General features: G+C 47.2%; 1 protein-coding gene across 9 annotated transcripts in view; it reads right to left on the bottom strand.

Annotated features, from left to right (window-relative positions):
- Positions 1–22,104, bottom strand: part of ATP9B (ATPase phospholipid transporting 9B (putative)) — a 293,323-nt gene that overhangs the window by 32,537 nt on the left and 238,682 nt on the right. For all 9 annotated transcript variants that reach the window (XM_008013727.3, XM_008013730.3, XM_008013726.3 and 6 more), the window contains 6 exons: positions 14,544–14,705; positions 13,756–13,848; positions 7,595–7,678; positions 7,015–7,185; positions 2,656–2,754; positions 799–888 (listed from right to left, as the gene is read on the bottom strand). In XM_008013727.3, coding sequence (XP_008011918.2) covers positions 799–888; positions 2,656–2,754; positions 7,015–7,185; positions 7,595–7,678; positions 13,756–13,848; positions 14,544–14,705 — 699 coding nt within the window. The remainder of the gene's footprint in view (positions 1–798; positions 889–2,655; positions 2,755–7,014; positions 7,186–7,594; positions 7,679–13,755; positions 13,849–14,543; positions 14,706–22,104) is intronic.

A 22,104-nucleotide genomic window follows, 5' to 3' on the forward strand; every position in this document is an offset into this window, starting at 1 on the left:
TGGGAAGAAATTCTATGTAACATGGAACCATCCTCCTGCCCTGGGAAGTTCTTCCACTTGAAGTACCAGAGAGAATCCCCTGTGATTTGAGCTATGACATGACCTTCTGGTCTGATCCCCCTCCCCTGGAATCCAGGCTGCCTTAGTGACTTTCTTGAACAACTTCATGTGACCCAGTGACGTTCTGGGGCAGCTTCTGCCAGATTTCTTGGCGTGCTTGCTCTGGTGACACTAGCAACACAGAGGTCCAGGACGATTAAGTCCAGGAGCCTGTGTAAAAGCTGTGCAGGGGGAGGCTCCCACCAGCCCCGGTGCCACAGCTCTCTCAGCCGGGGGCCACGCGTGCGAGGAAAACGAGGCATGAAGCTACTTTGGACACTCCTGCTCCAGCGGATGCAATGTGGACAGGACAGAGAGCTAGAATCACGGCGCTGGACAGGCTCCTGTCGCTCCCGCTCCAGGTTTCCTGCAGCACTTTCAGGCTCTCAATGTCTAACGGAGGAGTAACAATCACCACGACCCAGCCCTACTTTCAGACTCTCAATGTGTAAAGGAGGAGTAATAACCGCTGAGATCCAGCTCTGCCATCTCCTCAGGGTGGGGCTGCTTTCCAGACTGGCAAGTGCCGCGGCTATGGAACGGAGACTGCCGAAACAGCACAGACGGGCGAAAGCACTCCACTCAACAAGCCCTCGGTGCACTGGGATGGACAGACATGCTCGGCCAGCGGCCAGCCTTGCCTCAGAGACACAGACAGACAGACAGACACACATATACTCACTCAGGGTCCAGCCTTACCTCCAGAGAGTCCCCAGATATGACCAGTGCACAATCATGCTTCCTTCGAAATGCATTCAGCTCCAAATGTGCCTCTCCCCGACTGGTTACCTCCATTAAGGGAGAAAAAGGAATCCCAAATTAAATGTTGTCTAAGTTAGAGGCACAGAGAAACAGGGCATTAGTTGCAGAGTCACGGTGGACTGTTTTGGGGTTATCATCTGAAACTAAAGTAGCTTTAGGATTTGGACGCAGAAGAAGGTCCTTTCCAATTCCTCCGGCAGTGCTGGGTGTGTCTCCCCACTCAGTTAACACAGATCATTTTCAAATTTGTGGCAACTGCAAGCAGGAGACTTACAGTGAGGAATGCAGTGGAATCACCACGCTGATGAAATTTACGTAAAGGGTGCCTATGAGTTAATAATTACCCTCTGGATAGTTTGGGAAATAATTGCCTTTTATAAATATACTCCCTTAACATACAACGATAATGATTAAGAATTTTCTTGTAATTTCCACGAGGTGATTATTTATCAGAGCAACAGGCCAGGGTGGGCTGGTGTGGGGAGCAGCACTGCTGAGTCACTGACTGGCAGCATCATGGACATGGCTCTGCAGAACGAGGCTTCCACCCGACAGGGCACCAGAGCCCAGGGAGGCCGAGCTCCTCATCGCCACACATCGGGTAAGAGGCAGGACGCTCTCAAACCAAGGTGTTATGTAAATGCATCTCTTTTCATAATAGGTCAAATAATGCAAAATACTTAATTGCTCATGTTGTCTCTGCCATGGGTTTCAACTTACTCCATTAGGTTTTACTCAGTGTCTGAGGGATTTTTAAAAAACCTAAAAGAGTAAAATTAAGTCATAATCTTGAAATATCCTTCGTTTTAGAACAAAAACATTTCAGAAACCAACGTAACTGGTTTTTCATATTCTTTCTGTGGAGATTTTATGGAGCATAAAATAAATGATATATTAATAGTCCTATTAATAGGACCGAAATAAATTAAAAGCTTCATGTAGTTCAAATTAACAATCTCAGACTCATCTTTAAATAGGTAGGTTTTATTGTGAAAAATTTAATTTGTGGTGCTATAACACTGAAAAGTCAACAAAAATTGATCTGAAGTTTTATCAGAAGCATTAATAATTTAATTGCAAATAGTAGTCTTCAGGGCCTAATTTGCGATTCTGATGCTTCAAAACAAACTACATTTACATGTAAATTATATTCAAATAACTCCTTCTGTAGGTGCAAGCGATTCATTTAGAACAGACGCAGACACAGAATGTCTGCTCACCCACCATCAATCAAGAACAAGAAATTTTTATTTTTTGTTTGAATTAAATTTAGTCATAACTAATACATACAGTAAACACATAAACTTAGATCATTTCTATCAATTTTCTTTGAACTAATTAAGGCAGCACTTGCTCTGAAAATGGCAGTGATTAAAAACACATTCCTATTTTGTATTTATAGCCTGTTTCACAACAGCAGCTTCAGACGACATGTAATACGTGTAACTTGTAGGAAAATGTAATTTTTTATCAATATACATTTTTACAAATTGAAAATAACTGCAGTATGCCTCTTTTAAAATAGCAAAAAATAATACTAATAGTATAACCAAAAAATATTTTTGAACTTAGAGTTTGTTCAATCTGTCAAAAAGCAGCTTTTGATCATTATTAATGTATGTGGTTAAAAATATCTATTTGAACATGCTTTTATAAATTAAAAAAATTACAATATTTCTTTTTAAAAAGATATTTAGTGATTAATAAATAACTGAACATATATTCTGAGAAAAACAATAGGCTTTGTGTGAGAGAAATATTTAAAAATTCAAAGTGATTAAGATACATACTTACCTGTCTGAAAATATGAATATCTTGTGTTCTAGACACCAGATGTGAACTTTTGGCAATGCAAGTAGCTGTCTCGAGTTTATCGCCTGTTAGCATCCATATCTACGAAGCAATTTAAACTGGTGAACGTCAACAAGACAAGGACACATTCATCTCTGAGTCTCACATAATTCACAACAGCCAAAGGTGGAAGCAAGCCAGGTGCCCGTCAACAGATAAACGGATGAGCAAAATGTGTTCCATCCACACAACGGAGTGTTACTCAGCCTTAAAAAGGATGGAAATTCCGACCCAGGCTGCAATGTGGTTCAACCTTGAGGACATTATGCTGGGTGAAAGAAGCCAGTCACAAAAGGACAAACACTGTCTGATCCCATTTCCATGAGGTCCCTAGAGCCATCCAATCCATAGAGAAAGAAGTAGATGGTTGGGTGCCAGGGTCTAGGGGAAGGGGAATGGGGAGATGGGCAGTTCCCGTTTAGGAAGATGGAACAGTTCTGGAGGGAATGGTGGTGATGGCTGCACCAGAATCGGCAACGCAGACTTCAATGAGGTCACGCTACACACATCCAACCACAACTAAACGGTGTGTCGGCAACACAGACTTCAACAAGGTCACACTACACACATCCAACCACAACTAAACGGTGTGTCGGCAACACAGACTTCAACAAGGTCACGCTACACACATCCAACCACAACTAAACGGTGTGTCGGCAACACAGACTTCAACAAGGTCACGCTACACACATCCAACCACAACTAAACGGTGTGTCGGCAACACAGACTTCAACAAGGTCACGCTACACACATCCAACCACAACTAAACGGTGTGTGAACTTGCTTAAGGTGGAACAAGTGAGAGCACAGTGATGTGCAGATACAGCAGCTGAGATCTGGAGGCATGTGAGTAACACCTGGGCCCGGCACTGGCAGGCTAAGTCTAATAAGGATAGCTGTGTCAAAGGTGCCGTCCACACAGCATTCCACACCAAGCACACAGGCCTGCCAAAGCAGCACACAGTCACGGTTTGCCAGGCTGGGAGGCTCATGAAGACCTTTCCTGTAGTTTGCTAGTTTTTAAGTTGGAAACGGAGGTTCAATGGGTAACTGGCCCATAGTCAAGCCAAAAGTTGTTTATGTCATATAAAACATGTTAAATAGTAGCACTTTTACATTTAAAAATTGCATACCCATGCACATCTTATGTGTATATGTATCCCTAAACAATAAAATATCAGGATACTTAATACATATCAGGATATTTGATATATATAACAGCAAAGAAATTCCAGTAATAGTCTCATTAGCTGAATTTCTCAGATTTCGTATGTATTATATTGAAATATGCATTTTTGCAAACAGGAAGCAGAAAAACAACTTCGACAGTGTACCGATTATCTGCTTAAGCACGCTCCACCTGTGGCTCTCTCAATGTCTAAGATTTGTGCTTTGTATTTATTTTACAGACTTATATTCATTTATTGGACCTAAGATTATGACACATTATCGTAACAAAGTTGAAGAAGAACTAGCACTGCGGCAACCTGAGTGGGATTCAGGAAACGCAGTGAGGTCCCGCTGAAAATCACCTTCGAGTTTCAGAGGAACATCTGAAGTCAGACTTTACATAATGTACAGAATAAAGAGCAAAACTCGACAAAGTCATATAATTTAGCAAATAATTGATGTAAAGATCAAATTTTAATACAAGGGATATTCACTACTTTAATATACTAATAGTCTAGCACATGTAAAGTAAGAAGTAGACTGAGGTGAAGTTTACTAAAAAGTTACAGTGAAATGCAGGGGTCATCTGGTCACTCATTCATGTGTCGATTTACAGATGGGTCTTGCCGTGAACTCTGGGGCTCGACTGAACCTCCCGCTTCAGTCTTCCGAGTAGCTGGGATCCCAGGCACACAGTACCACACCCAGCTCATCTGCTTCTCATTAATCACACTTCTTTATTCAACTTTTTGGCTATACAATACAATTAAGTTTAGTAATCTAAACTTTCTGAGTCAGAATTGTTCTCTTGTCATTTTGAATTTCTACATGAACAATTACTCTGAAACCAGATACAGCTTCATGACACACTTCCTACTGCGATGATGACATACTTCCTACTGCGATCATGACACACTTCCTACTGAGATCATGACATACTTCCTACTGCGATCATGACACACTTCCTACTGAGATCATGACATACTTCCTACTGCGATCATGACACACTTCCTACTGAGATCATGACATACTTCCTACTGCGATCACGACACACTTCCTACTGAGATCATGACATACTTCCTACTGCGATCATGATACACTTCCTACTGCGATCACGACACACTTCCTACTGAGATCATGACATACTTCCTACTGCGATCACGACACACTTCCTACTGAGATCATGACATACTTCCTACTGCGATCATGATACACTTCCTACTGCGATCACGACACACTTCCTACTGAGATCATGACATACTTCCTACTGCGATCATGATACACTTCCTACTGCGATCTCTATGATACAGCCTCATGACACACTTCCTACTGCGATCATGACACCCTACTGAGATCATGCCACACTTCCTACTGCGATCATGCCACACTTCCTACCGCGATCATGACACACTTCCTACTGCGATCTCAGTCGGATATGAACAGCCTCCTGACACACTTCCTACTGCCATCATGACACATTTCCTACTGTGATCATGACATACTCCTACTGCGATCATGACATGCTTCCTACTGCGATCTCAGATGGACATTAAATCTTACAAGTCTCTTCACCATGCAGACCTCTAGACAGCAAGGAAAACAGTTGCCCATTTTCTGTCCATGGCACAGCATCTTCATTGAAGCTTGAGGGATGTATTTTTTATCTGAAGTTGGCAAAGCTATGACTTCTGACACTGTCCTTCAGTTCCGTCCCTCTAGTCTAGATAGGCAGCTTTTCTCTGAAAACTAAGTTACACTTTTTTCCATTCTGAGCCCCAGGTCCTTGAGGTAGTGCTAAAATAAATTATCTTAACCAATCTGCAGTTGACCTTTTGGCTTCAATGAGAACATGTGAGGAAAGCTCCTGAAAAATAAAACTTACACCACAGGTGCTAATTTCCCCTGTGTAGGAAGAGGACGCATCAGTAAGTGAAAGAGCCAGAGAGCAGGTCGGCAGGCAGGGAGCACGGGCCCCGCCACACAGCATCTGGGGGAAGCCACCAAGAAGCATGGCCAGGATGCCTAACCTCTCCCATCCAAGGGAAACACTCACATTTCACAGACACCATATTTAAACTGCCAAGGACCACACAGCTGGATGAGATGCGGCACTGCCTTAGGGAGCACGGGGAAGGTGGGCACTGCCTGCTGGGAGATGGGACAGTGCTGCTGGGAGCATGGTGTGGGTGGGGGCATGAGCCACACAGCCGACGTGGAGGGAGTGTCCTCCAGCTACGGAGAAGGTGCTGGGAAAGAACGAAGAGCCAGAGGGAGGACAAGCAGCTTTGCACCTGCCCTGCACGTCCAGGCGTCTCTGGGCCAGGCTCTTGCCGCTGAGCCCAGCAGTGAGCAGCAGCTTCCACGGGGTGTCCTTTTGTGCTTTCTGAGTTTGTGACAATGTGGATGCATTATTTCTTCAAAAACATCAATAAAATGGATGTAGTGCATGTCTGAATATTCTATATTCTCAACTCTAATATGCCCTGAAGCACGAGATGATTCCAAATGTGGCACAATTTAACCACGAATGAAGCCAAAGCCCACATGAGGCCTGAGTTCTCACGCACTCCCATGCTCACAGAACACGCGCTGTCACACTGCACGTACCCGGAGCTGTGAGTGTTCACAGGGGAGGCACACAGGCCCCTGCAGGAGGAGGCCACGTTACACAGAGAACACAGTGGCCCAGCCTTGCCAGGTGCAGGGTTGTCACAGGCTGGGGGCAAGGGCATGAGTGCCAGCCAGCCCAGGAATGGCTGCAGACGCCTGGCCGGCGGTGGCCAGGGTGATGGGCACTGGCCCCATGCGTCCTGTCGGGGGGTACATAACCATTCCTGGGAAATGGCATGTGGGAGTTTGACATCGCCATGGCTGGGACCAGGGCTCCTCTTCAGAAAGGCCAGGGTATCCGGAGAGGGAAGAGGTATGGAGAGGAAGGTCTGGAGCAGGGACGGCGTGGGGACTTGTGTGCGCAGACGTCCCTAAGGAAGGAGGGGAGCTCATGGGCAGCTTTGCTTACAGAGCTCGCTCACAACCATGACCCCACAGGAGTTTCACAAATCAGCGTGCCCAAGGAAAAGCAGTTTGCTTCAGCACAGGCAGCACGCACCGGCAGAGGTGAGCCCGCGGTACCTTGATCCCGGCGTTGCGCAGCATCTCCAGCGTGGGCCGCACGTCCGCCTGCAGCTGGTCCTCCACGCCGGTGAGGCATAGCAGTTCCATCTCCCTCTCCAGGCTCTCAACTACCGCGGCCACCTTGAGGGACCTGTCGTGCATGCTCAGCTTGGCCTGAGTGTATCGGCTCTGGGGATAGAGAGGGAGGCGGCTGTGTGCACATGTGTGTACGTGCTCCACGTGTGTACTCCACAGAGCTGGACTGCATGGGCTCTGGGGACAGTGGGGGAGGCGCCTGTGTGCACATACTCTATGTGTACTCAACTCGACTGGACTGTGACCACTTAGGAGTTATCAAGCACAATTCTAAGGAAACTGGCACTTCTTTGCTTCTGTGACACTCCTTTCCCAGCAGGCTGGAGAAGTGGTGGAAACAGAAATGCAGAGAGGATCACCCCATGCTCCTGCTGAGTGAAGCTGCCTTCACTCCTAGACTACAGCAATCCCAGCTCTAATTTCATACAAAGACAGGAAGAACTAATTTCAGCAGAAGGAAGGAAATGTCGTAGGAGGATGAGATGGCTGGGAGTCAGCTCACCTCAAAGTCCTGGTACTGCTCCTCTGTCAACGCCTTCTTTGCAACCACGAGGGTCCGCAGTCCTTCGCGAGCCATGTTTCCGCACTGGAAAAGGAGAGGCCGAGTCACAGGTGGGCCCCACAGAGCCCCTGCAGCTGTGTGTGGGGCCGGGGTAGCACCACACTCTGACTGTTGGTGCCCTGCCCTCATGTCCTGTGCCCACCTTCATCACCAAGACCAGAGACGACTCAGCAGAGGGACGCCTTTATATACAATGCATCCTTTTAACCTCCCGACCTGTCTGGTATCTCGAATCCCACTAACCCCTTCACTCGAGAGGCAAAGACACTGAATGGAGTTGGGGCGCACTCCGCCTAGACTCTCCTGGTGCCTAGCAGAGCTTCCTTTTACACAGCATGGGCTTTTCAAAAAAACATACTCTGAATCCTTAAACACCACCACTCCAGAGTGTGGACACCAGACTGCATGTAGCAAGAATACACGGAGGGTGCACGTGGCAGTGCTGGGGACGGGGTGAGGGGAGCACCTGGTGCCAGGGAGGGCTCCTGGTGTGCACTGGGGGAGAGGTGAACCCCCCTGGCATGTTGTAATACCATGGATTTAGAACCAGATGGCTGGGCCTGAAAACTGTTTCTACCACAGACTGTGTTTTTTTGGGCAAATGACCTAATTTTTCTGTGCTTGTTTCCTCCTTAATAGGAGGAAATTAATAGAAATGGGCTCCTTAATAGAAATGGGCTCATAAGAGTGTTGCTCTGGGACTAACCCTGTGAATCTGTGTAAGTTCTTGTTGCTCTATTTTAAACATGCATGTAACTGGCCCCGCAGGGCAGCCGATCACATGCAGTAAGTGCAGTCAGTGATGGAGGGGACTTTGAGTGCAGGGCCGCAGCGAGAGCTGGGGTTGGTGGGGACACGGCCAGATCCCAAAGCTCATGAGCCTCACCCTGCATTCCGGCTTCTAGAGCAGGGGGACCCTGCAGGAGTCATGGGCCTGATGTGCGTGTTGAAGCACCCTGCATTCTGGCTTCCAGAGCAGGGGGACCCGCAGGAGTCATGGGCCTGATGTGCGTGTTGAAGCAAGACATGGAAATGCCTGCAATGGGCACATGAAACAGGCCTAACCGTGTTCACGGTCAGGGAAGGCGTCAAAATAAAAAATACGACTTTCCAAATCGAGGTAAAAGTGCAACAGTTTTAGCTGGTGATGGGGCGAAGAAACAGGCTCTCTGGGACAAGGCGCAAACCTGTCCCAGAGGGGTGGTGCAGGAGCAAACCTGTGCGGAGGTAACACTCTCAAAGCTAAACTGCTCATACCAGTGACACACATCCCAGTCCTGGAAATTCAACCTGTACTTAAAAAGTAGACCCTGATGTCCACAAGAGGTTGACAGGTGCCATGTTGCTTTTACATGAACAAGGGTCAGGTTTTAAAAGGCTTGGATGAGAATGCTCATAGTCAGTAGCTACACCCTGCACTTCCACAGAGCCAGCAGAGAGAATCTGGAGAGCTGCAGAAGCCGGTTCTGGAACTCTGCGCTTTCTATGCCATTTCCTTGTGTGCAAAGTGAAAACAGTTCCTCCCTCACATGGTTGTGGTGACGTGAAGGACACCCAGAGGGACAGGCCTCGCGGGGCCACAGGAACAGACACATGAAGCACGTGTTCCTGCAGGGCAGGGTGAAGAAACAAACCCAGCCCACGCTCCTACCCGGCACAAGGCGGTGTGGGCGACCCGGCAGATGTGGGCAGGAGGGCACCAGTGGGCCTCCTACCCGGCACAAGGCAGTGTGGGCGACCTGGCAGATGTGGGCAGGAGGGCACCAGTGGGCCTCCTACCCGGCACAAGGCGGTGTGGGCGACCCGGCAGATGTGGGCAGGAGGGCACTGGTGGGTCTCCTGGGGGACCAGGCGGGTCCACAACTTAGCTGTGAGCACACACAGTCCTGCCCAAGGGGCCAACGTCTGGGGGGTGCAGACAAGAGGCAGGGATTGGAGGGTGCTGGGCTCCCAGATAGCTAAGGGGGTGCTGGGGCTGTCAGGAGACAACCCCACCCCCCTCTGCTGTGTGGACCAGGACAGGGCTCAGGACAGTGGGGCCCTCTTCCAGGGACACAGAGGGACCTTACAGTTGATTACTAAGTGCTGGGTGAGGTGTGCCTAAGCTTTAAAGTTGTGGTGTGTTCTATGAAAAGTACATTTAAAAAAACAAAGTAATGAACACTAAGCTATATAACTGTCCAAACTATCAATTTTTGAATCTAGCAGTTTCTACTTTTTTTTTTTGAGATGGAGTCTTGCTCTGTCTCCCAGGCTGGAGTGCAGTGGTGTGATCTCGGCTCACTGCAAGCTCCGCCTCCCGGGTTCACGCCATTCTCCTGCCTCAGCCTCCCCAGCAGCTGGGACTACAGGTGCACACCACCACGCCTGGCTAATTTTTTTGTATCTTTAGTAGAGGCGGGGTTTCACCATGTTGGCCAGGATGGTCTCTGACCTCGTGATCTGCCCACCTTGACCTCCCAAAGTGTTGGGATTACAGGCGTGAGCCACCACGCCCGGCCTAGCAATTATTAGGGCTAACATACTTTAAGATGCTTTAACAGCGACCCTCCCTGTAGACAGGGCTTCTGTGTGTCCTGGAAGGTCCTGAAAGACTGGCTGCTTAGCACTCTCCATCCAGTTGTTGTTGACTCCCTCTTAAATTTCAAATTTGAGGAACTCTTCCACATTTTAACAAGGTTTATAAAGCTCCTGTCTCTGGCAGGTTTAGCAGTCTCTGGCATTAGGGTTGATAATACAAAGAAATCAGTGGTAATCACATCTTCCTGAAGCCCTGGGAACTTTCTGCAGCTCAGGTGGACACTCCCAACTCAGCTACGGCCCACAGTGAGCCCCACAGAGGCGGTGCAGCTGCAAACGCGCCCGCCACCATGATCCCCAGCGAGAGGAGAGGTCTTCTAGAGGCTATCTTGGTAACCTCCAAGGAGAACAGAGCTCTACATTATAGCTAGAGAACAACTAATCACAAACATTATTTTCAGTGTATACTTAAAACATTAAAAATGTGAACTTTGATAATGCAGACACTTAAGCAAAGATACCCTAAAGAAGTTAATTAGCTACATTTGTTTACGGAAAAGAAGATCAAACACTAGTAAACCTGGTTTGTGCAAGGTTGCACTGAACACTGAGAGTCTGCATGGTCGGGAGAGGAAATGCGACAGTGCCGCTAAGGAAGGCTCCGCCAGCCCTCAGGGTGGACGCGCAGCGGAGAGGCCAGCTCCGAAGACAGCCACAGAAAGCCAGAGATGGGCAGCTGCGGCCCGGAGAGCTGGGGCTTTGGGCATCTGACCGTTCTCAGCACTGCCAGGAGAAGTGTTGAGAAACCTCCAGGCACACCGCACGCTTGGAAACACACCACGGTGCACGCACGCACATCACAGCCCCCAGTCACGCGCAGAGACCCTGTCATCACCCATCATCTCTCCTGGGCAACAGGCAGCCCTCCACACGGGAGGCCCCACTCTAATGAAGCCAGTGTAGTGTATCTGCTGATCCAGGTTAATTTGTAGGCAAATAAACATTATTGAATTCTTCAGATTTTCTGCAATTTCTTTTTAATTCATCCAGTTGATTGGATTTGACATTGGTTTGGAGGCTGCAGGGATGGCAGGAAGGGCTGGAGGAGAGGTGTGGGTCTAGCACCCCTCTTCATGCATCCAACAGCTGTGTCTCTTCCTGTCTCCTGTTTAGGAATCGGAATAGTGACCTCTATAGGGTCATGTGTTACAGGAGACAAAGGAGGTGACAATTACTGTGAATTACAAAGGCAAGGCTGTCATCCATTAGACCTCCTGTCATTCCCAATTTTAGCTACAGATGGCCCTTAAACAACATGGGTTTGAATAGCGTGGGTCCACTTTTATGCAAATTTTTTTCAGTAAAGCTTATGTGGTGTGAGCCTGCACCTCCTGCCTCCACTTCCACCTCCTCCACCTGTTCTGCCTCCGCCCTCCTGAGAGAGCAAAACCAACCCCTCCTCCTCCTCAGCCTCCTCAACATGAAGACGGTGAGGAAAAAGGTCAGAAGGTTACCACGATGGCCCACTCCCACTTACTGACGAGCAGATACATTTTCTCTTCCTTATGATTTTCTTAATAACACTTCCTTTGCTCTAACTTACTTTCTTGTAACAATGCAGAATGCAATTCACATAACATACACATTGTGATAATCAATCTATCCCTGTTACTGGTATGGCTTCGGTCGACAGGAGGCTATCAGTAGTTATGTGTTTGGGAGTCCGAAGTGATAGGCTGATTTTCAACTGTGTCGGGGGTTGGAGCCCCTGACCCTCGTGTTGCTCAGGGTCACCTGTGCTTGTTTCCTTTACGATACAATGTCCAGGGCCTAACTCAAGTTTGTGTTTAGAGGGAAGGAAGCCAATCACCTCAACATCTCCAGCTATCCAGAACATCACTATTTTAAGTCTGTTCACAGACTTACATATTCTTACATCTCAGGTTTGCAAAAACTGGTTTTGTTATGTGATCATGGAATTTTTTTTTTTTTAAAACATTTGGAGAACACAAGTTGACAGCCAAGAATTCAGCTCTAGAGGAGCCTGAAGGAAGCGGAATAATGCGCTCGAAGAACCTGCTGCCTCGTTTAGTCTGTAATAAAAGGAAAAGCTTTCACACTACAGTAGTACCACAACAGACACTGATGAAGGGACAACAATCATCCAAGGAAAGAAAATACAATGTTGAGAAAATAAATGTACATAGAATTTTTAATAAAGTTATCTTTGTGAAAAACATACTGACATTATCTGTCTGTTGCAAGACATTTATTGATTTAACCTCATAAAACTAAATAAATTAAACAAGTATTTTACAATAATTGCACGTCATTGTGACCAAAAGTAATTTTTATGGCATTTTACTAGGTCTTCAGGGAGTTTAATTTATTCATGTCCCTGATTAAATGAAAGAACCCTGAAGGAGACATTGATTCATATTACCAATACCACTGTGAGTGTCGGGGTGTGGAGGCTGCACGGACAGACCATCTCGGAGGTCCCAGGGTGGGAGGAGAGGCTCTGAATTCCAACAGCAACACGCACACAGCAAAAAGAGCCGTGTTGACTGCAATGCCAACAGTCTGTTTTCCTCGGAAATCCAACCACTGATTTATACATAAGCTTAACGATAAACAAAACCACCTCATGAGACGACCCACAAATCCTGGTTACTTCAGGATAATTTAATGAAATATGGAATTGCTTCTCATTTGTATCTTATGTTCTAATTTTAGGTGAATCTTATGCATAAATTTGCATCAGGTTAAAATTCTAATGAAAATTTCCTTGCAAATATTTATGTTACAAAAGAAATACATTAAAATATAACTTTGATTACATATAAAGTATTATTTCAGAATAATGGATGATTGATAATGCCTTCTATTTCTCACTATTATAAACAAAATATTCTTTGTAAGGACCTACTTGTATAGACTGACATGCACTCACCCACAAAACAAAATGATCGTTATTCACATAGAAAGTAAACTATTGGCTGGGCATGGTGGCTCATGCATGTAATCCCAGCATTCTGGGAGGCCAAGGCGGGCGGATCACAAGGTCAGGAGATAGAGACCACCCTGGCTAACATGGTGAAACCCCGTCTCTACTAAAAAATACAAAAAAAAATTAGCCGGGCTTGGTGGTATGTGCCTGTAGTCCCAGCTCCTTGGGAGGCTGAGGCAGGAGAATCGCTCGAACCTAGGAGGTGGGCTTGAACCTGGGAGGTGGAGGTTGCAGTGAGCCGAGATCATGCCACTGCACTCCAGCCTGGCTGACAGAGAGTGTCTGTCTCAAAAAAAAAAAAAATTAAACTATTTATAAATAAATAGACAGGACTCCTGTCCTTTCTCCTTTACAAAATTGAGAACTGTAAGCATTTAAAATAATTTAGTATAAATGATACTATGTTTGACAACCTATATGGTTCCCATCAGCATCTGGTTTGACGTTTGACAGCTCAGTTTATCCAGTGATACCAGTGTCCACAAGCTGGGGAAAGGATATCCTTTTTCTGTCATCTATTCAATAAAGTTCACAAAAACACCGTGAACCAGGCGGAGAATCATTCACATACCTCCTCTTCCAGCCAGTCGTTATACTGCACGACAGGAGACATGGCCACATCAGCGCCCTTCATGTAAAATGTGATTTCTGCCGTGGATTCATCCTATCACAGAACAAGAATGAACAGAAGCACATTTAGGCTGCATTGCTTGGTGCAAATAACTGCTAGTCTAATAAAACACATAATGGAAAAAGCAATTCCTATGAACGTGTTCCTGTGTGGTAAGCTACTCACGTGTTTCTACACAGAGGGCTAGTCCCGCTCTTCAGCACTAGTGCCGTCAGGATTGAGAACATGATTGTGCATCCTGAGATGCTAGGCTGAAGGTCTGAATGTGTTAATGAGTATGATTTGGGTTGCATCCATTCTCTTAAGCTTTTACAGTTGGATTGAATGCTTCATTGTTTAGTCAACTTCCAAGACATGATTTTGGTGTTTGCTAAAAAAATTAAGGTACATTTTGGCAACTTTATGGTCATAAATCAATATTCAAAAGTCAAACTCTTTGGCGTCTTATTTTTGTTGAAATCAAAACAGCTTTAGTTGTTGATTTCAAAAAATAAATAAATCCCACATTATTGATTCTGGTTGACTTAGGAGAGTTATTTTATCTCACTAGAGACACAGTGGCTTCCCAGACATAGATTATTAGCTTAGATTTCATTAAAACAAAAAAAACTGTAACAGCATAAAGCACTTGAGTAAATATTTAACTTTCTTTTGGGAAAATTTGTGTCTAAAAGGCCTGAAAACGAAACGTCCGAAGCCAGCGCACGGCACCCTCGCCGCAGCCTCACCCTGACGATGATGCCCATCCGCTTGCTCTCCGAGGTGAAGGGGAACAGCTGCAGGATGCAGAAGCTGAGGACCTGGCCGCTGGGGGTCTTCAGCTGCATGGAGGTGAGGTCCCTGCTGACCAGCGTGAGGCCCACACTCTCTGTCCACTGCACCAGAGCAACCTATGGGAGACAGCAACGCCTGAGGCCACCACTGACTCACGAAAGCTGCACGTGGGCGAGCCAGCACGGTGGTGCTCAGAAAGCTCGCCAACATGGGACAGCTGCAGAAAAACTTAGGTGTTCAGAACATTTTGGTTTCATGGCTAAGTATATACGTTTGAATAACATTGTTCTAGAGTAATCCTAAGCAATATGACCAAAGTCACTTGGTATTATTCTTTTTTTTTTGAGACGGAATCTCGTTCTGTCACCCAGGCTGGACTGTAGTGGCGCGATCTCAGCTCACTGCAAACTCTGCCTCCCGGGTTCGCGCCATTCTCCTGCCTTAGCCTCCCGAGTAGCTGGGACTACAGGTGCCCGCCAACACGCCCAGCTAATTTGTTTTGTATTTTTAGTAGAGATGAGGTTTCACTGTGTTAGCCAGGATGGTCTTGATTTCCTGACCTCATGATCCGCCCGCCTCGGCCTCCCAAAGTGCTGGGATTACAGGTGTGAGCCACCGCGCCTGGCCTGGTATTATTCTTTAAAATAAAGACCATGATGGATCATAAAGACTTTCTTTACAATTTGTGTTAACTGCTCCCTAGAGCCAGATGGTGTTAAAATCGAGAATGCAGCTCACTCCATCAGTCTGGGGGCAGGGAGCAAGTGACCCGACTTTTCAAGGTTTCTCCCTCCCCAGTTCCATGGACTCCATGAAAGGGGAAATAGTTTGAATCTCATGTTTACAGTATTTATTTTTCTAAAATAAGAGATAAACTGGTGAGTAATTAACTCTATTAATGTGTCTACATGTAATCTTTGCAAGTTTAAAGGAGACAAAACAGACAAGGAGAAAGCAGGCCTGGGTTCTAAGCCAAATGTGGAAGTTGGCACTTCTGTGGCCAGGTCGTCATTCTGCAGGGAACACGCTCCTCTTGTGTCAAGTGGAAAAATGACTTCCAAATTGTTTTGAGGCCAAAATAACATGAGTGATTCCCTGGCATATGGCAGGTACTCATAAATAGAACATATTCTTATTGATAATTATTTATTGATTTATTAAAATTTAACAATCACAAGTGGAAGAGCAATTTTTAGAGTTAATATTTTGTGAACAGTATTTTATGACAAAAAGTATTGTTTTCTGATAAAAGTCTGTCTTTATAAAAGGAACCTCCCTACCAGATATTAATTAGAAAAATAGGGTATACCAACCCTATTATGCAGCTAAAGGCACACTAACCACGGAGAGCACACCAACCACAGACAGCACGCCAACCACGGAGAACACGCCAACCACGGAGAGCACGCCAACCACGGAGAGCACGCCAACCACGGACAGCACGCCAACCACGGAGAGCACGCCAACCACGGAGAGCACGCTAACCACGAGAGCACGCTAACCACGGAGAGCACGCTAACCACAGAGAGCACGCTAACCAAGGACAGCATGCTAACCACGGAGAGCACGCTAACCACGGAGAGTACGCTAACCACGGAGAGCACGCTAACCACGGAGAGCACGCTAACCACGGAGAGCACGCTAACTATGGAGAGCACGCTAACCACGGAGAGCACGCTAACCATGGAGAGTATGCCAACCACGGAGAGCACGCTAACCACGGAGAGCACGCTAACCATGGAGAGCACGCTAACCACAGAGAGCACGCTAACTATGGAGAGCACGCTAACCACGGAGAGCATGCTAACCATGGAGAGCATGCCAACCACGGAGAGCATGCTAACCACGGAGAGCACGCTAACCACAGGGAGCACACTAACCATGGAGAGCACGCTAACCACGGAGAGCACGCTAACTATGGAGAGCACACTAACCACGGAGAGCACGCTCTCTCCAACGTCCCACACCACTGCAGGACAGCCCAGAAACACAGACGCTTCCTTCGGGGTCTCCTCTCTGTTCTGCGGGCCTGCCGCCACCAACAGCACTGAAGCACCTCACGGCCTGGGCGAGGCCTCTTCTCAAACCGCCACCTCATTCTCACGCCCCTCTTCTGATGAGCATGTCCTTGCCTTCAGTTTTAACCTCTACCTCACTCTTAGCAAACAAACGGTTTTAAAATCTTGGGTTCTGAGAACTCAAGTCACTTTAGGAACATTTTAAATTCTGTCTAGTGTCCAGGACATTAAGTCAATCTTAGGGCCTTCTGAACATTCCGGTGAGGATAAGTTCACACTCTTAGAGAGACTACAGCAAAGTTCTCCAGAGCTCTGGCTCTGTGGCCAGCTGCTCAGGTTAGGACCAAACCCTGGGCAAATGGCTGCACCTCTGCAACCCCAGGGTCCTCGTCTACAGAACAGCCATGCTGAGGCACTGCTCAGAGCTACAGCGGGGATTTGAGAAATGAGGTGTGAGGGCACGCGGTGGACAGTCAGCACAGCAAGGCCACCAAGAGGACACCAGGGCTACATCCTCACGCTTTCTCACAGGAGCCCTCCAGACATGCGCTCACAGGCAGACCAGGAACCTTTTTTAAAATCAGATTTTCTAAGCAATTCCCCACACGTCTGACCACAGAACACCTCCAGCATGACTTTCTAATGTCTGAGGGTGAAGAGCTGCTTCCTTTCTTTCTCATGCTTTGAACTTGACACAGCAGGGCACTGTGGGGGGAGGAAGTGTGAAGCGATGACACCCTAACACCATGTGAGGGAGGGAGCGTGCAGAGATGACACCCTAACACCATGTGAGGGGAAGGAGTGTGCAGAGACGACACCCTAACACCATGTGTGAGAGGAAGGAGCGTGCAGAGATGACACCCTAACACCATGTGAGGGGAAGGAGTGTGCAGAGATGACACCCTAACACCATGTGAGGGGAGGAGTGTGAAGCAATGACACCCTAACACCATGTGAGGGAGGGAGCGTGCAGAGATGACACCCTAACACCATGTGTGAGAGGAAGGAGTGTGTAGAGATAACACCCTAACACCATGTGAGGGGAGGGAGCGTGCAGAGATGACACCCTAACACCATGTGAGGGGAGGGAGTGTGCAGAGATGACACCCTAACACCATGTGTGGGGAGGAGCATGCAGAGATGACACCGTAACACCATGTGAGGGGAGGAGCGTGCAGAGATGACACCCTAACACCATGTGAGGGGAGGAGCGTGCAGAGATGACACCCTAACACCATGTGAGGGGAGGAGCGTGCAGAGATGACACCCTAACATCATGTGAGGGGAGGAGCGTGCAGAGATGACACCCTAACACCATGTGAGGGGAGGAGCGTGCAGAGATGACACCCTAACACCATGTGAGGGGAGGAGCGTGCAGAGATGACACCCTAACATCATGTGAGGGGAGGAGCGTGCAGAGATAACACCCTAACACCATGTGAGGGGAGGAGCGTGCAGAGATGACACCGTAACACCATGTGAGGGGAGGAGCGTGCAGAGATGACACCCTAACACCATGTGAGGGGAGGAGCGTGCAGAGATGACACCCTAACACCATGTGAGGGGAGGAGCGTGCAGAGATGACACCCTAACACCATGTGAGGGGAGGAGTGTGCAGAGATGACACCCTAACACCATGTGTGGGGAGAAAGTGTGAAGCGATGACACCCTAACACCATGTGAGGGGAGGGAGCGTGCAGAGATGACACCCTAACACCATGTGAGGGGAGGAGCATGTAGAGATGACACCCTAACACTATGTGTGAGAGGAAGGAGCATGTAGAGATGACACCCTAACACTATGTGTGAGAGGAAGGAGCGTGCAGAGATGACACCCTAACACTATGTGTGAGAGGAAGGAGCGTGCAGAGATGACACCCTAACACCATGTGAGGGAGGGAGTGTGCAGAGATGACACCCCAACACCATGTGTGGGGGAGGGAGTGTGCAGAGATAACGGAAAACACCCTAACACCATGTGAGGGGAGGGAGTGTGCAGAGATAATGGAAAACACCCTAACACCACCATGTCTCTTCTGGCTCTGGAGACGCTGTGTGCAAGTGGGCAGTGCCGGTAGCAAAGCCAGGGATCGCGATGGTGTCACCGATGCTGCGTGGAGGTGACAGGCACCTGTCCCTCCTTTTCAGGGTTGCCCAGGTGCCACTGCCACTGATCCAGCCCCACAGGCAAGCTTTTGAGAGGACCGCAGTGCAAAAGCCCCCGCTCCTTCCCTATCATGTGACCTCAGGTGACTTACCAAACATTTTTTAGGCTCTAGTTAAGGAAATAAATAGACAAACAGGCCAACACACATATTTACACAGTGTTAAATGATGTGTACTGAATCTATCAGCATTTACCTTTTATAAATTTCTGATACTTTAAGAAGTTTACAAAGTAAAGTGAGCTTGTGATATATGGAATAGAATGATTCTGGAAAAGCAGTATTGAGAGGGAAATTATAACTACTGTCCTACAATTTGCAGTCATTTCAGTTACAAAATCCAATGTGCACTTCTACAGAAAAGACATAAGAGATGGGAGAGTCAAACACCTTTTCTCAACTCAAGTTCTTCATCTGCATCCCAGAGAGCAGAAGTGCTCTGAGGTGCCATTTTCTATTTCCAAGGATAGTACCAACTGGTCCCGCTCTAGACTGGGGAGGAGAGAACGCGTCACACAAATAACCTGTGCCCTCTGGCATCTGGGGTCCCTCCTTCCCAGAACCTGGGAGGGGGCTCAGGGGTTCAGGGGCGCAGGGGCTGTGGGTTCCCTTTTCCAGCAGGGACCGGGTCTGACCTCGGCCATGGCCTTCATTTTCCCCGCATGGCTCTCCAGCCCCACTGGTTTACTCCACAGCCCCAGCTGCTGAACACACTTCAAAACCTGCTTTCTGAAGGAGGAATGACTATGTACAGTGTTGGAATTTCTCCTCAGCCCAAATTTATCATCTAGAAATACAAATTTCATTTAAACAAATAAGACCATACAGGTAACTATTTATAAATTCAGGGACGGTAAAATGTTACGTATTAGATTAGCAACTAATAAGACTGAATGGTCTAGAATTACTATTTTTCTATAAGCAACACTCTGAAGTGAGGCAACTCGTTTCCATATTTAAGGGAAAAGCAGCCTTCCCTCTTATTAATTAACCCTGCAGGTAAGCGCCAGTGCAATTTGCTGGGTGCCTGGTCAGCACCTGTTGGTCCTGCAGGTAGTGGGACGTGGGGCAGGGTCTGGTCTCAGCCCACAGCGCTGGCTGAAGAATTACACCCCAGCAGTGAGTCAGACCTCAACCCTTTTCTGCTTGAAACTGTATCTGTGGGTGGACTGAAAAATTAAAAGACGCCCTTATATGGGAAACACCTGCTTGGTATCTAAAACCACTAATCAAATTTGGAAATGGGCCTAATAGGCTGGTATACTCCAGGGCATTTTGGTCTGGGCAAAGACTTCTTGAGTAAGACCTCAAAAGCACAGGCAACCAAAGCAAAAATGGACAAACAGGATCACATCGGGCTAAAAAGCTACTGCACAGCAAAGAAAATAATCAACGAAGTGAAGAGACAACCCACAGAATGGGAGAAAATATTTGCCAACTACCCACTGACAAGAGATTAATAAGCAGAATCTATAAGATTATTATAGATTCTCAAACGACTTAATTGGAAAAAACTGAGTAATTCAATTAAAATATGGGCAAAAGATCTGAACAGACATTTCTCAAAAGAAGACACACAAATGGCCAACAGGTATACGAAAACATGCTCAGTATCCTTTAATCATCAGAGACACGCAAATAAAAATTACAATGAGATATCACCTCACCCCAGTTAAAACGGCTTCTACCCAAAAGACAGCAATCACAAACGCTGGCGAGGGAGGAGGTGGGGAAAAGGGAGCACTGTTGTTGGGAACATAAATTCGTGCAGCCCTCTGGAGAGCAGCACGGAGGTTACCCCCAAATCTAAATACAAAGCCACCATATAATCCACAATCCCACTGCTGGGACTATCCCCCAAAGAAAGGAAATCAGGACACTGAAGAGCTCTTGGCGCCCTCGCGTGTACTGCGGTGCTGTTCACGGCAGCCACGTTATGGAATCAGCCGCAGTGTCCCTCACTGGATGCACGGATGAAGAACACGTGGTGTATACACAATGGAATATTATTCAGCCGTCACTAAAGAATGAGACCCCTTCATCTACAACAACGCTAAGTGAAATCAGCCGGGCACAGAGAGATAAACGTTGGGTCTTCTCACCCTTATGTGGGAGCTAAGAAAAAAACGTTGAACCCCCAAGATACAGAGTAGCATGATGGTTACCAGAGTCCAGGAAGGATATCGGGGATATCAGGGATGGGGTAACAAAGGGGGCTGGTGAATCGGTACAAAAATACAGTCGGATAGAAGGAAGAAGATCCAGCACTCGGTAGCACGACAGGGTGACCTTAACTGGCAAGAATTTAGTGCATATTTTACAATAACTGAGAACGGAACGGGAATCGTACTAACACAAAGCAACGACGAATACTGGAGGTGACGGGCATCCCAATTACCCTCATTTGATCATTGCATATTGTATGCTTGTACCAAATATCACATGTACCCCATGAGTATGTACTACCATGTACCCATAATAATTTAAAACTTAAAAACTTAACAGAAGACATAAGACATAAAGCAAGACTAAATCAAAATCCCCGAGTCTCCACCGTATTTCAGGCCTGTCCGACCCTGGCTGAAGTACTAGATTTGCTCTGGGAGGCACCTAGCATTTCACCTTTATAAACCTGAAGCTTCCCACTCTCAAACATGATTGATACATCTTCCTTTTGCTGAAAATAAATGGAATTAGCAAATTTTGACTTTGGTCTGTTTTGCTTAAGTGTCTTCGTAAGAAGATAAATTACACAAATAGGAGCAAATTCAATGCCTAATGTGTGCCAAATACTGTGAGAAACTGCTGTCTGGAAATTCTTTGCTTGTAATTTTCATGCTTTGTTGGAAATCAGGAAAGGGCATACTCACTGAGGAAGTGCTGATGTGGCCAGGACCGAATCCACTTGGCCCCATCGCCCCTGCCTGGGGTGGCATCAGGGTCGGAACCCTCTCCTACTGATGGGAGCCGCCTGACTGTGCCCCGAGGATGCACCCGGGAGAATGTCGGAATGGTTCTGCGCCCCACATTTGGGGTGGTGTGCTGTGCAGTAACGGTGGCAGATGTCAACCCTCGCTGTTGCAATTCTGACGCTGGGTTAGAGGTCGGACGGCGCTGCCATTCTACGGACGCTACAACTCTGGAATCCCATGCCTGTGTTAAATGTTCAATAGCGTGTCACCCACAGGGCTTGAATTAGAACTCTCCCTCTCTGACTTTCCTGCATGTTACTAAGTACATGGAGAGTCTAAAATTGTGCTGGGGATGATGCAGTCCCGTAATTGAGGGCATCAGCGACACGCTCCACATTACCAAAAAAGGCACACGGGGGT

The sequence above is a fragment of the Chlorocebus sabaeus genome, chromosome 18, assembly GCF_047675955.1.
Source record: "Chlorocebus sabaeus isolate Y175 chromosome 18, mChlSab1.0.hap1, whole genome shotgun sequence".
Lineage (NCBI taxonomy): Eukaryota > Metazoa > Chordata > Mammalia > Primates > Cercopithecidae > Chlorocebus > Chlorocebus sabaeus.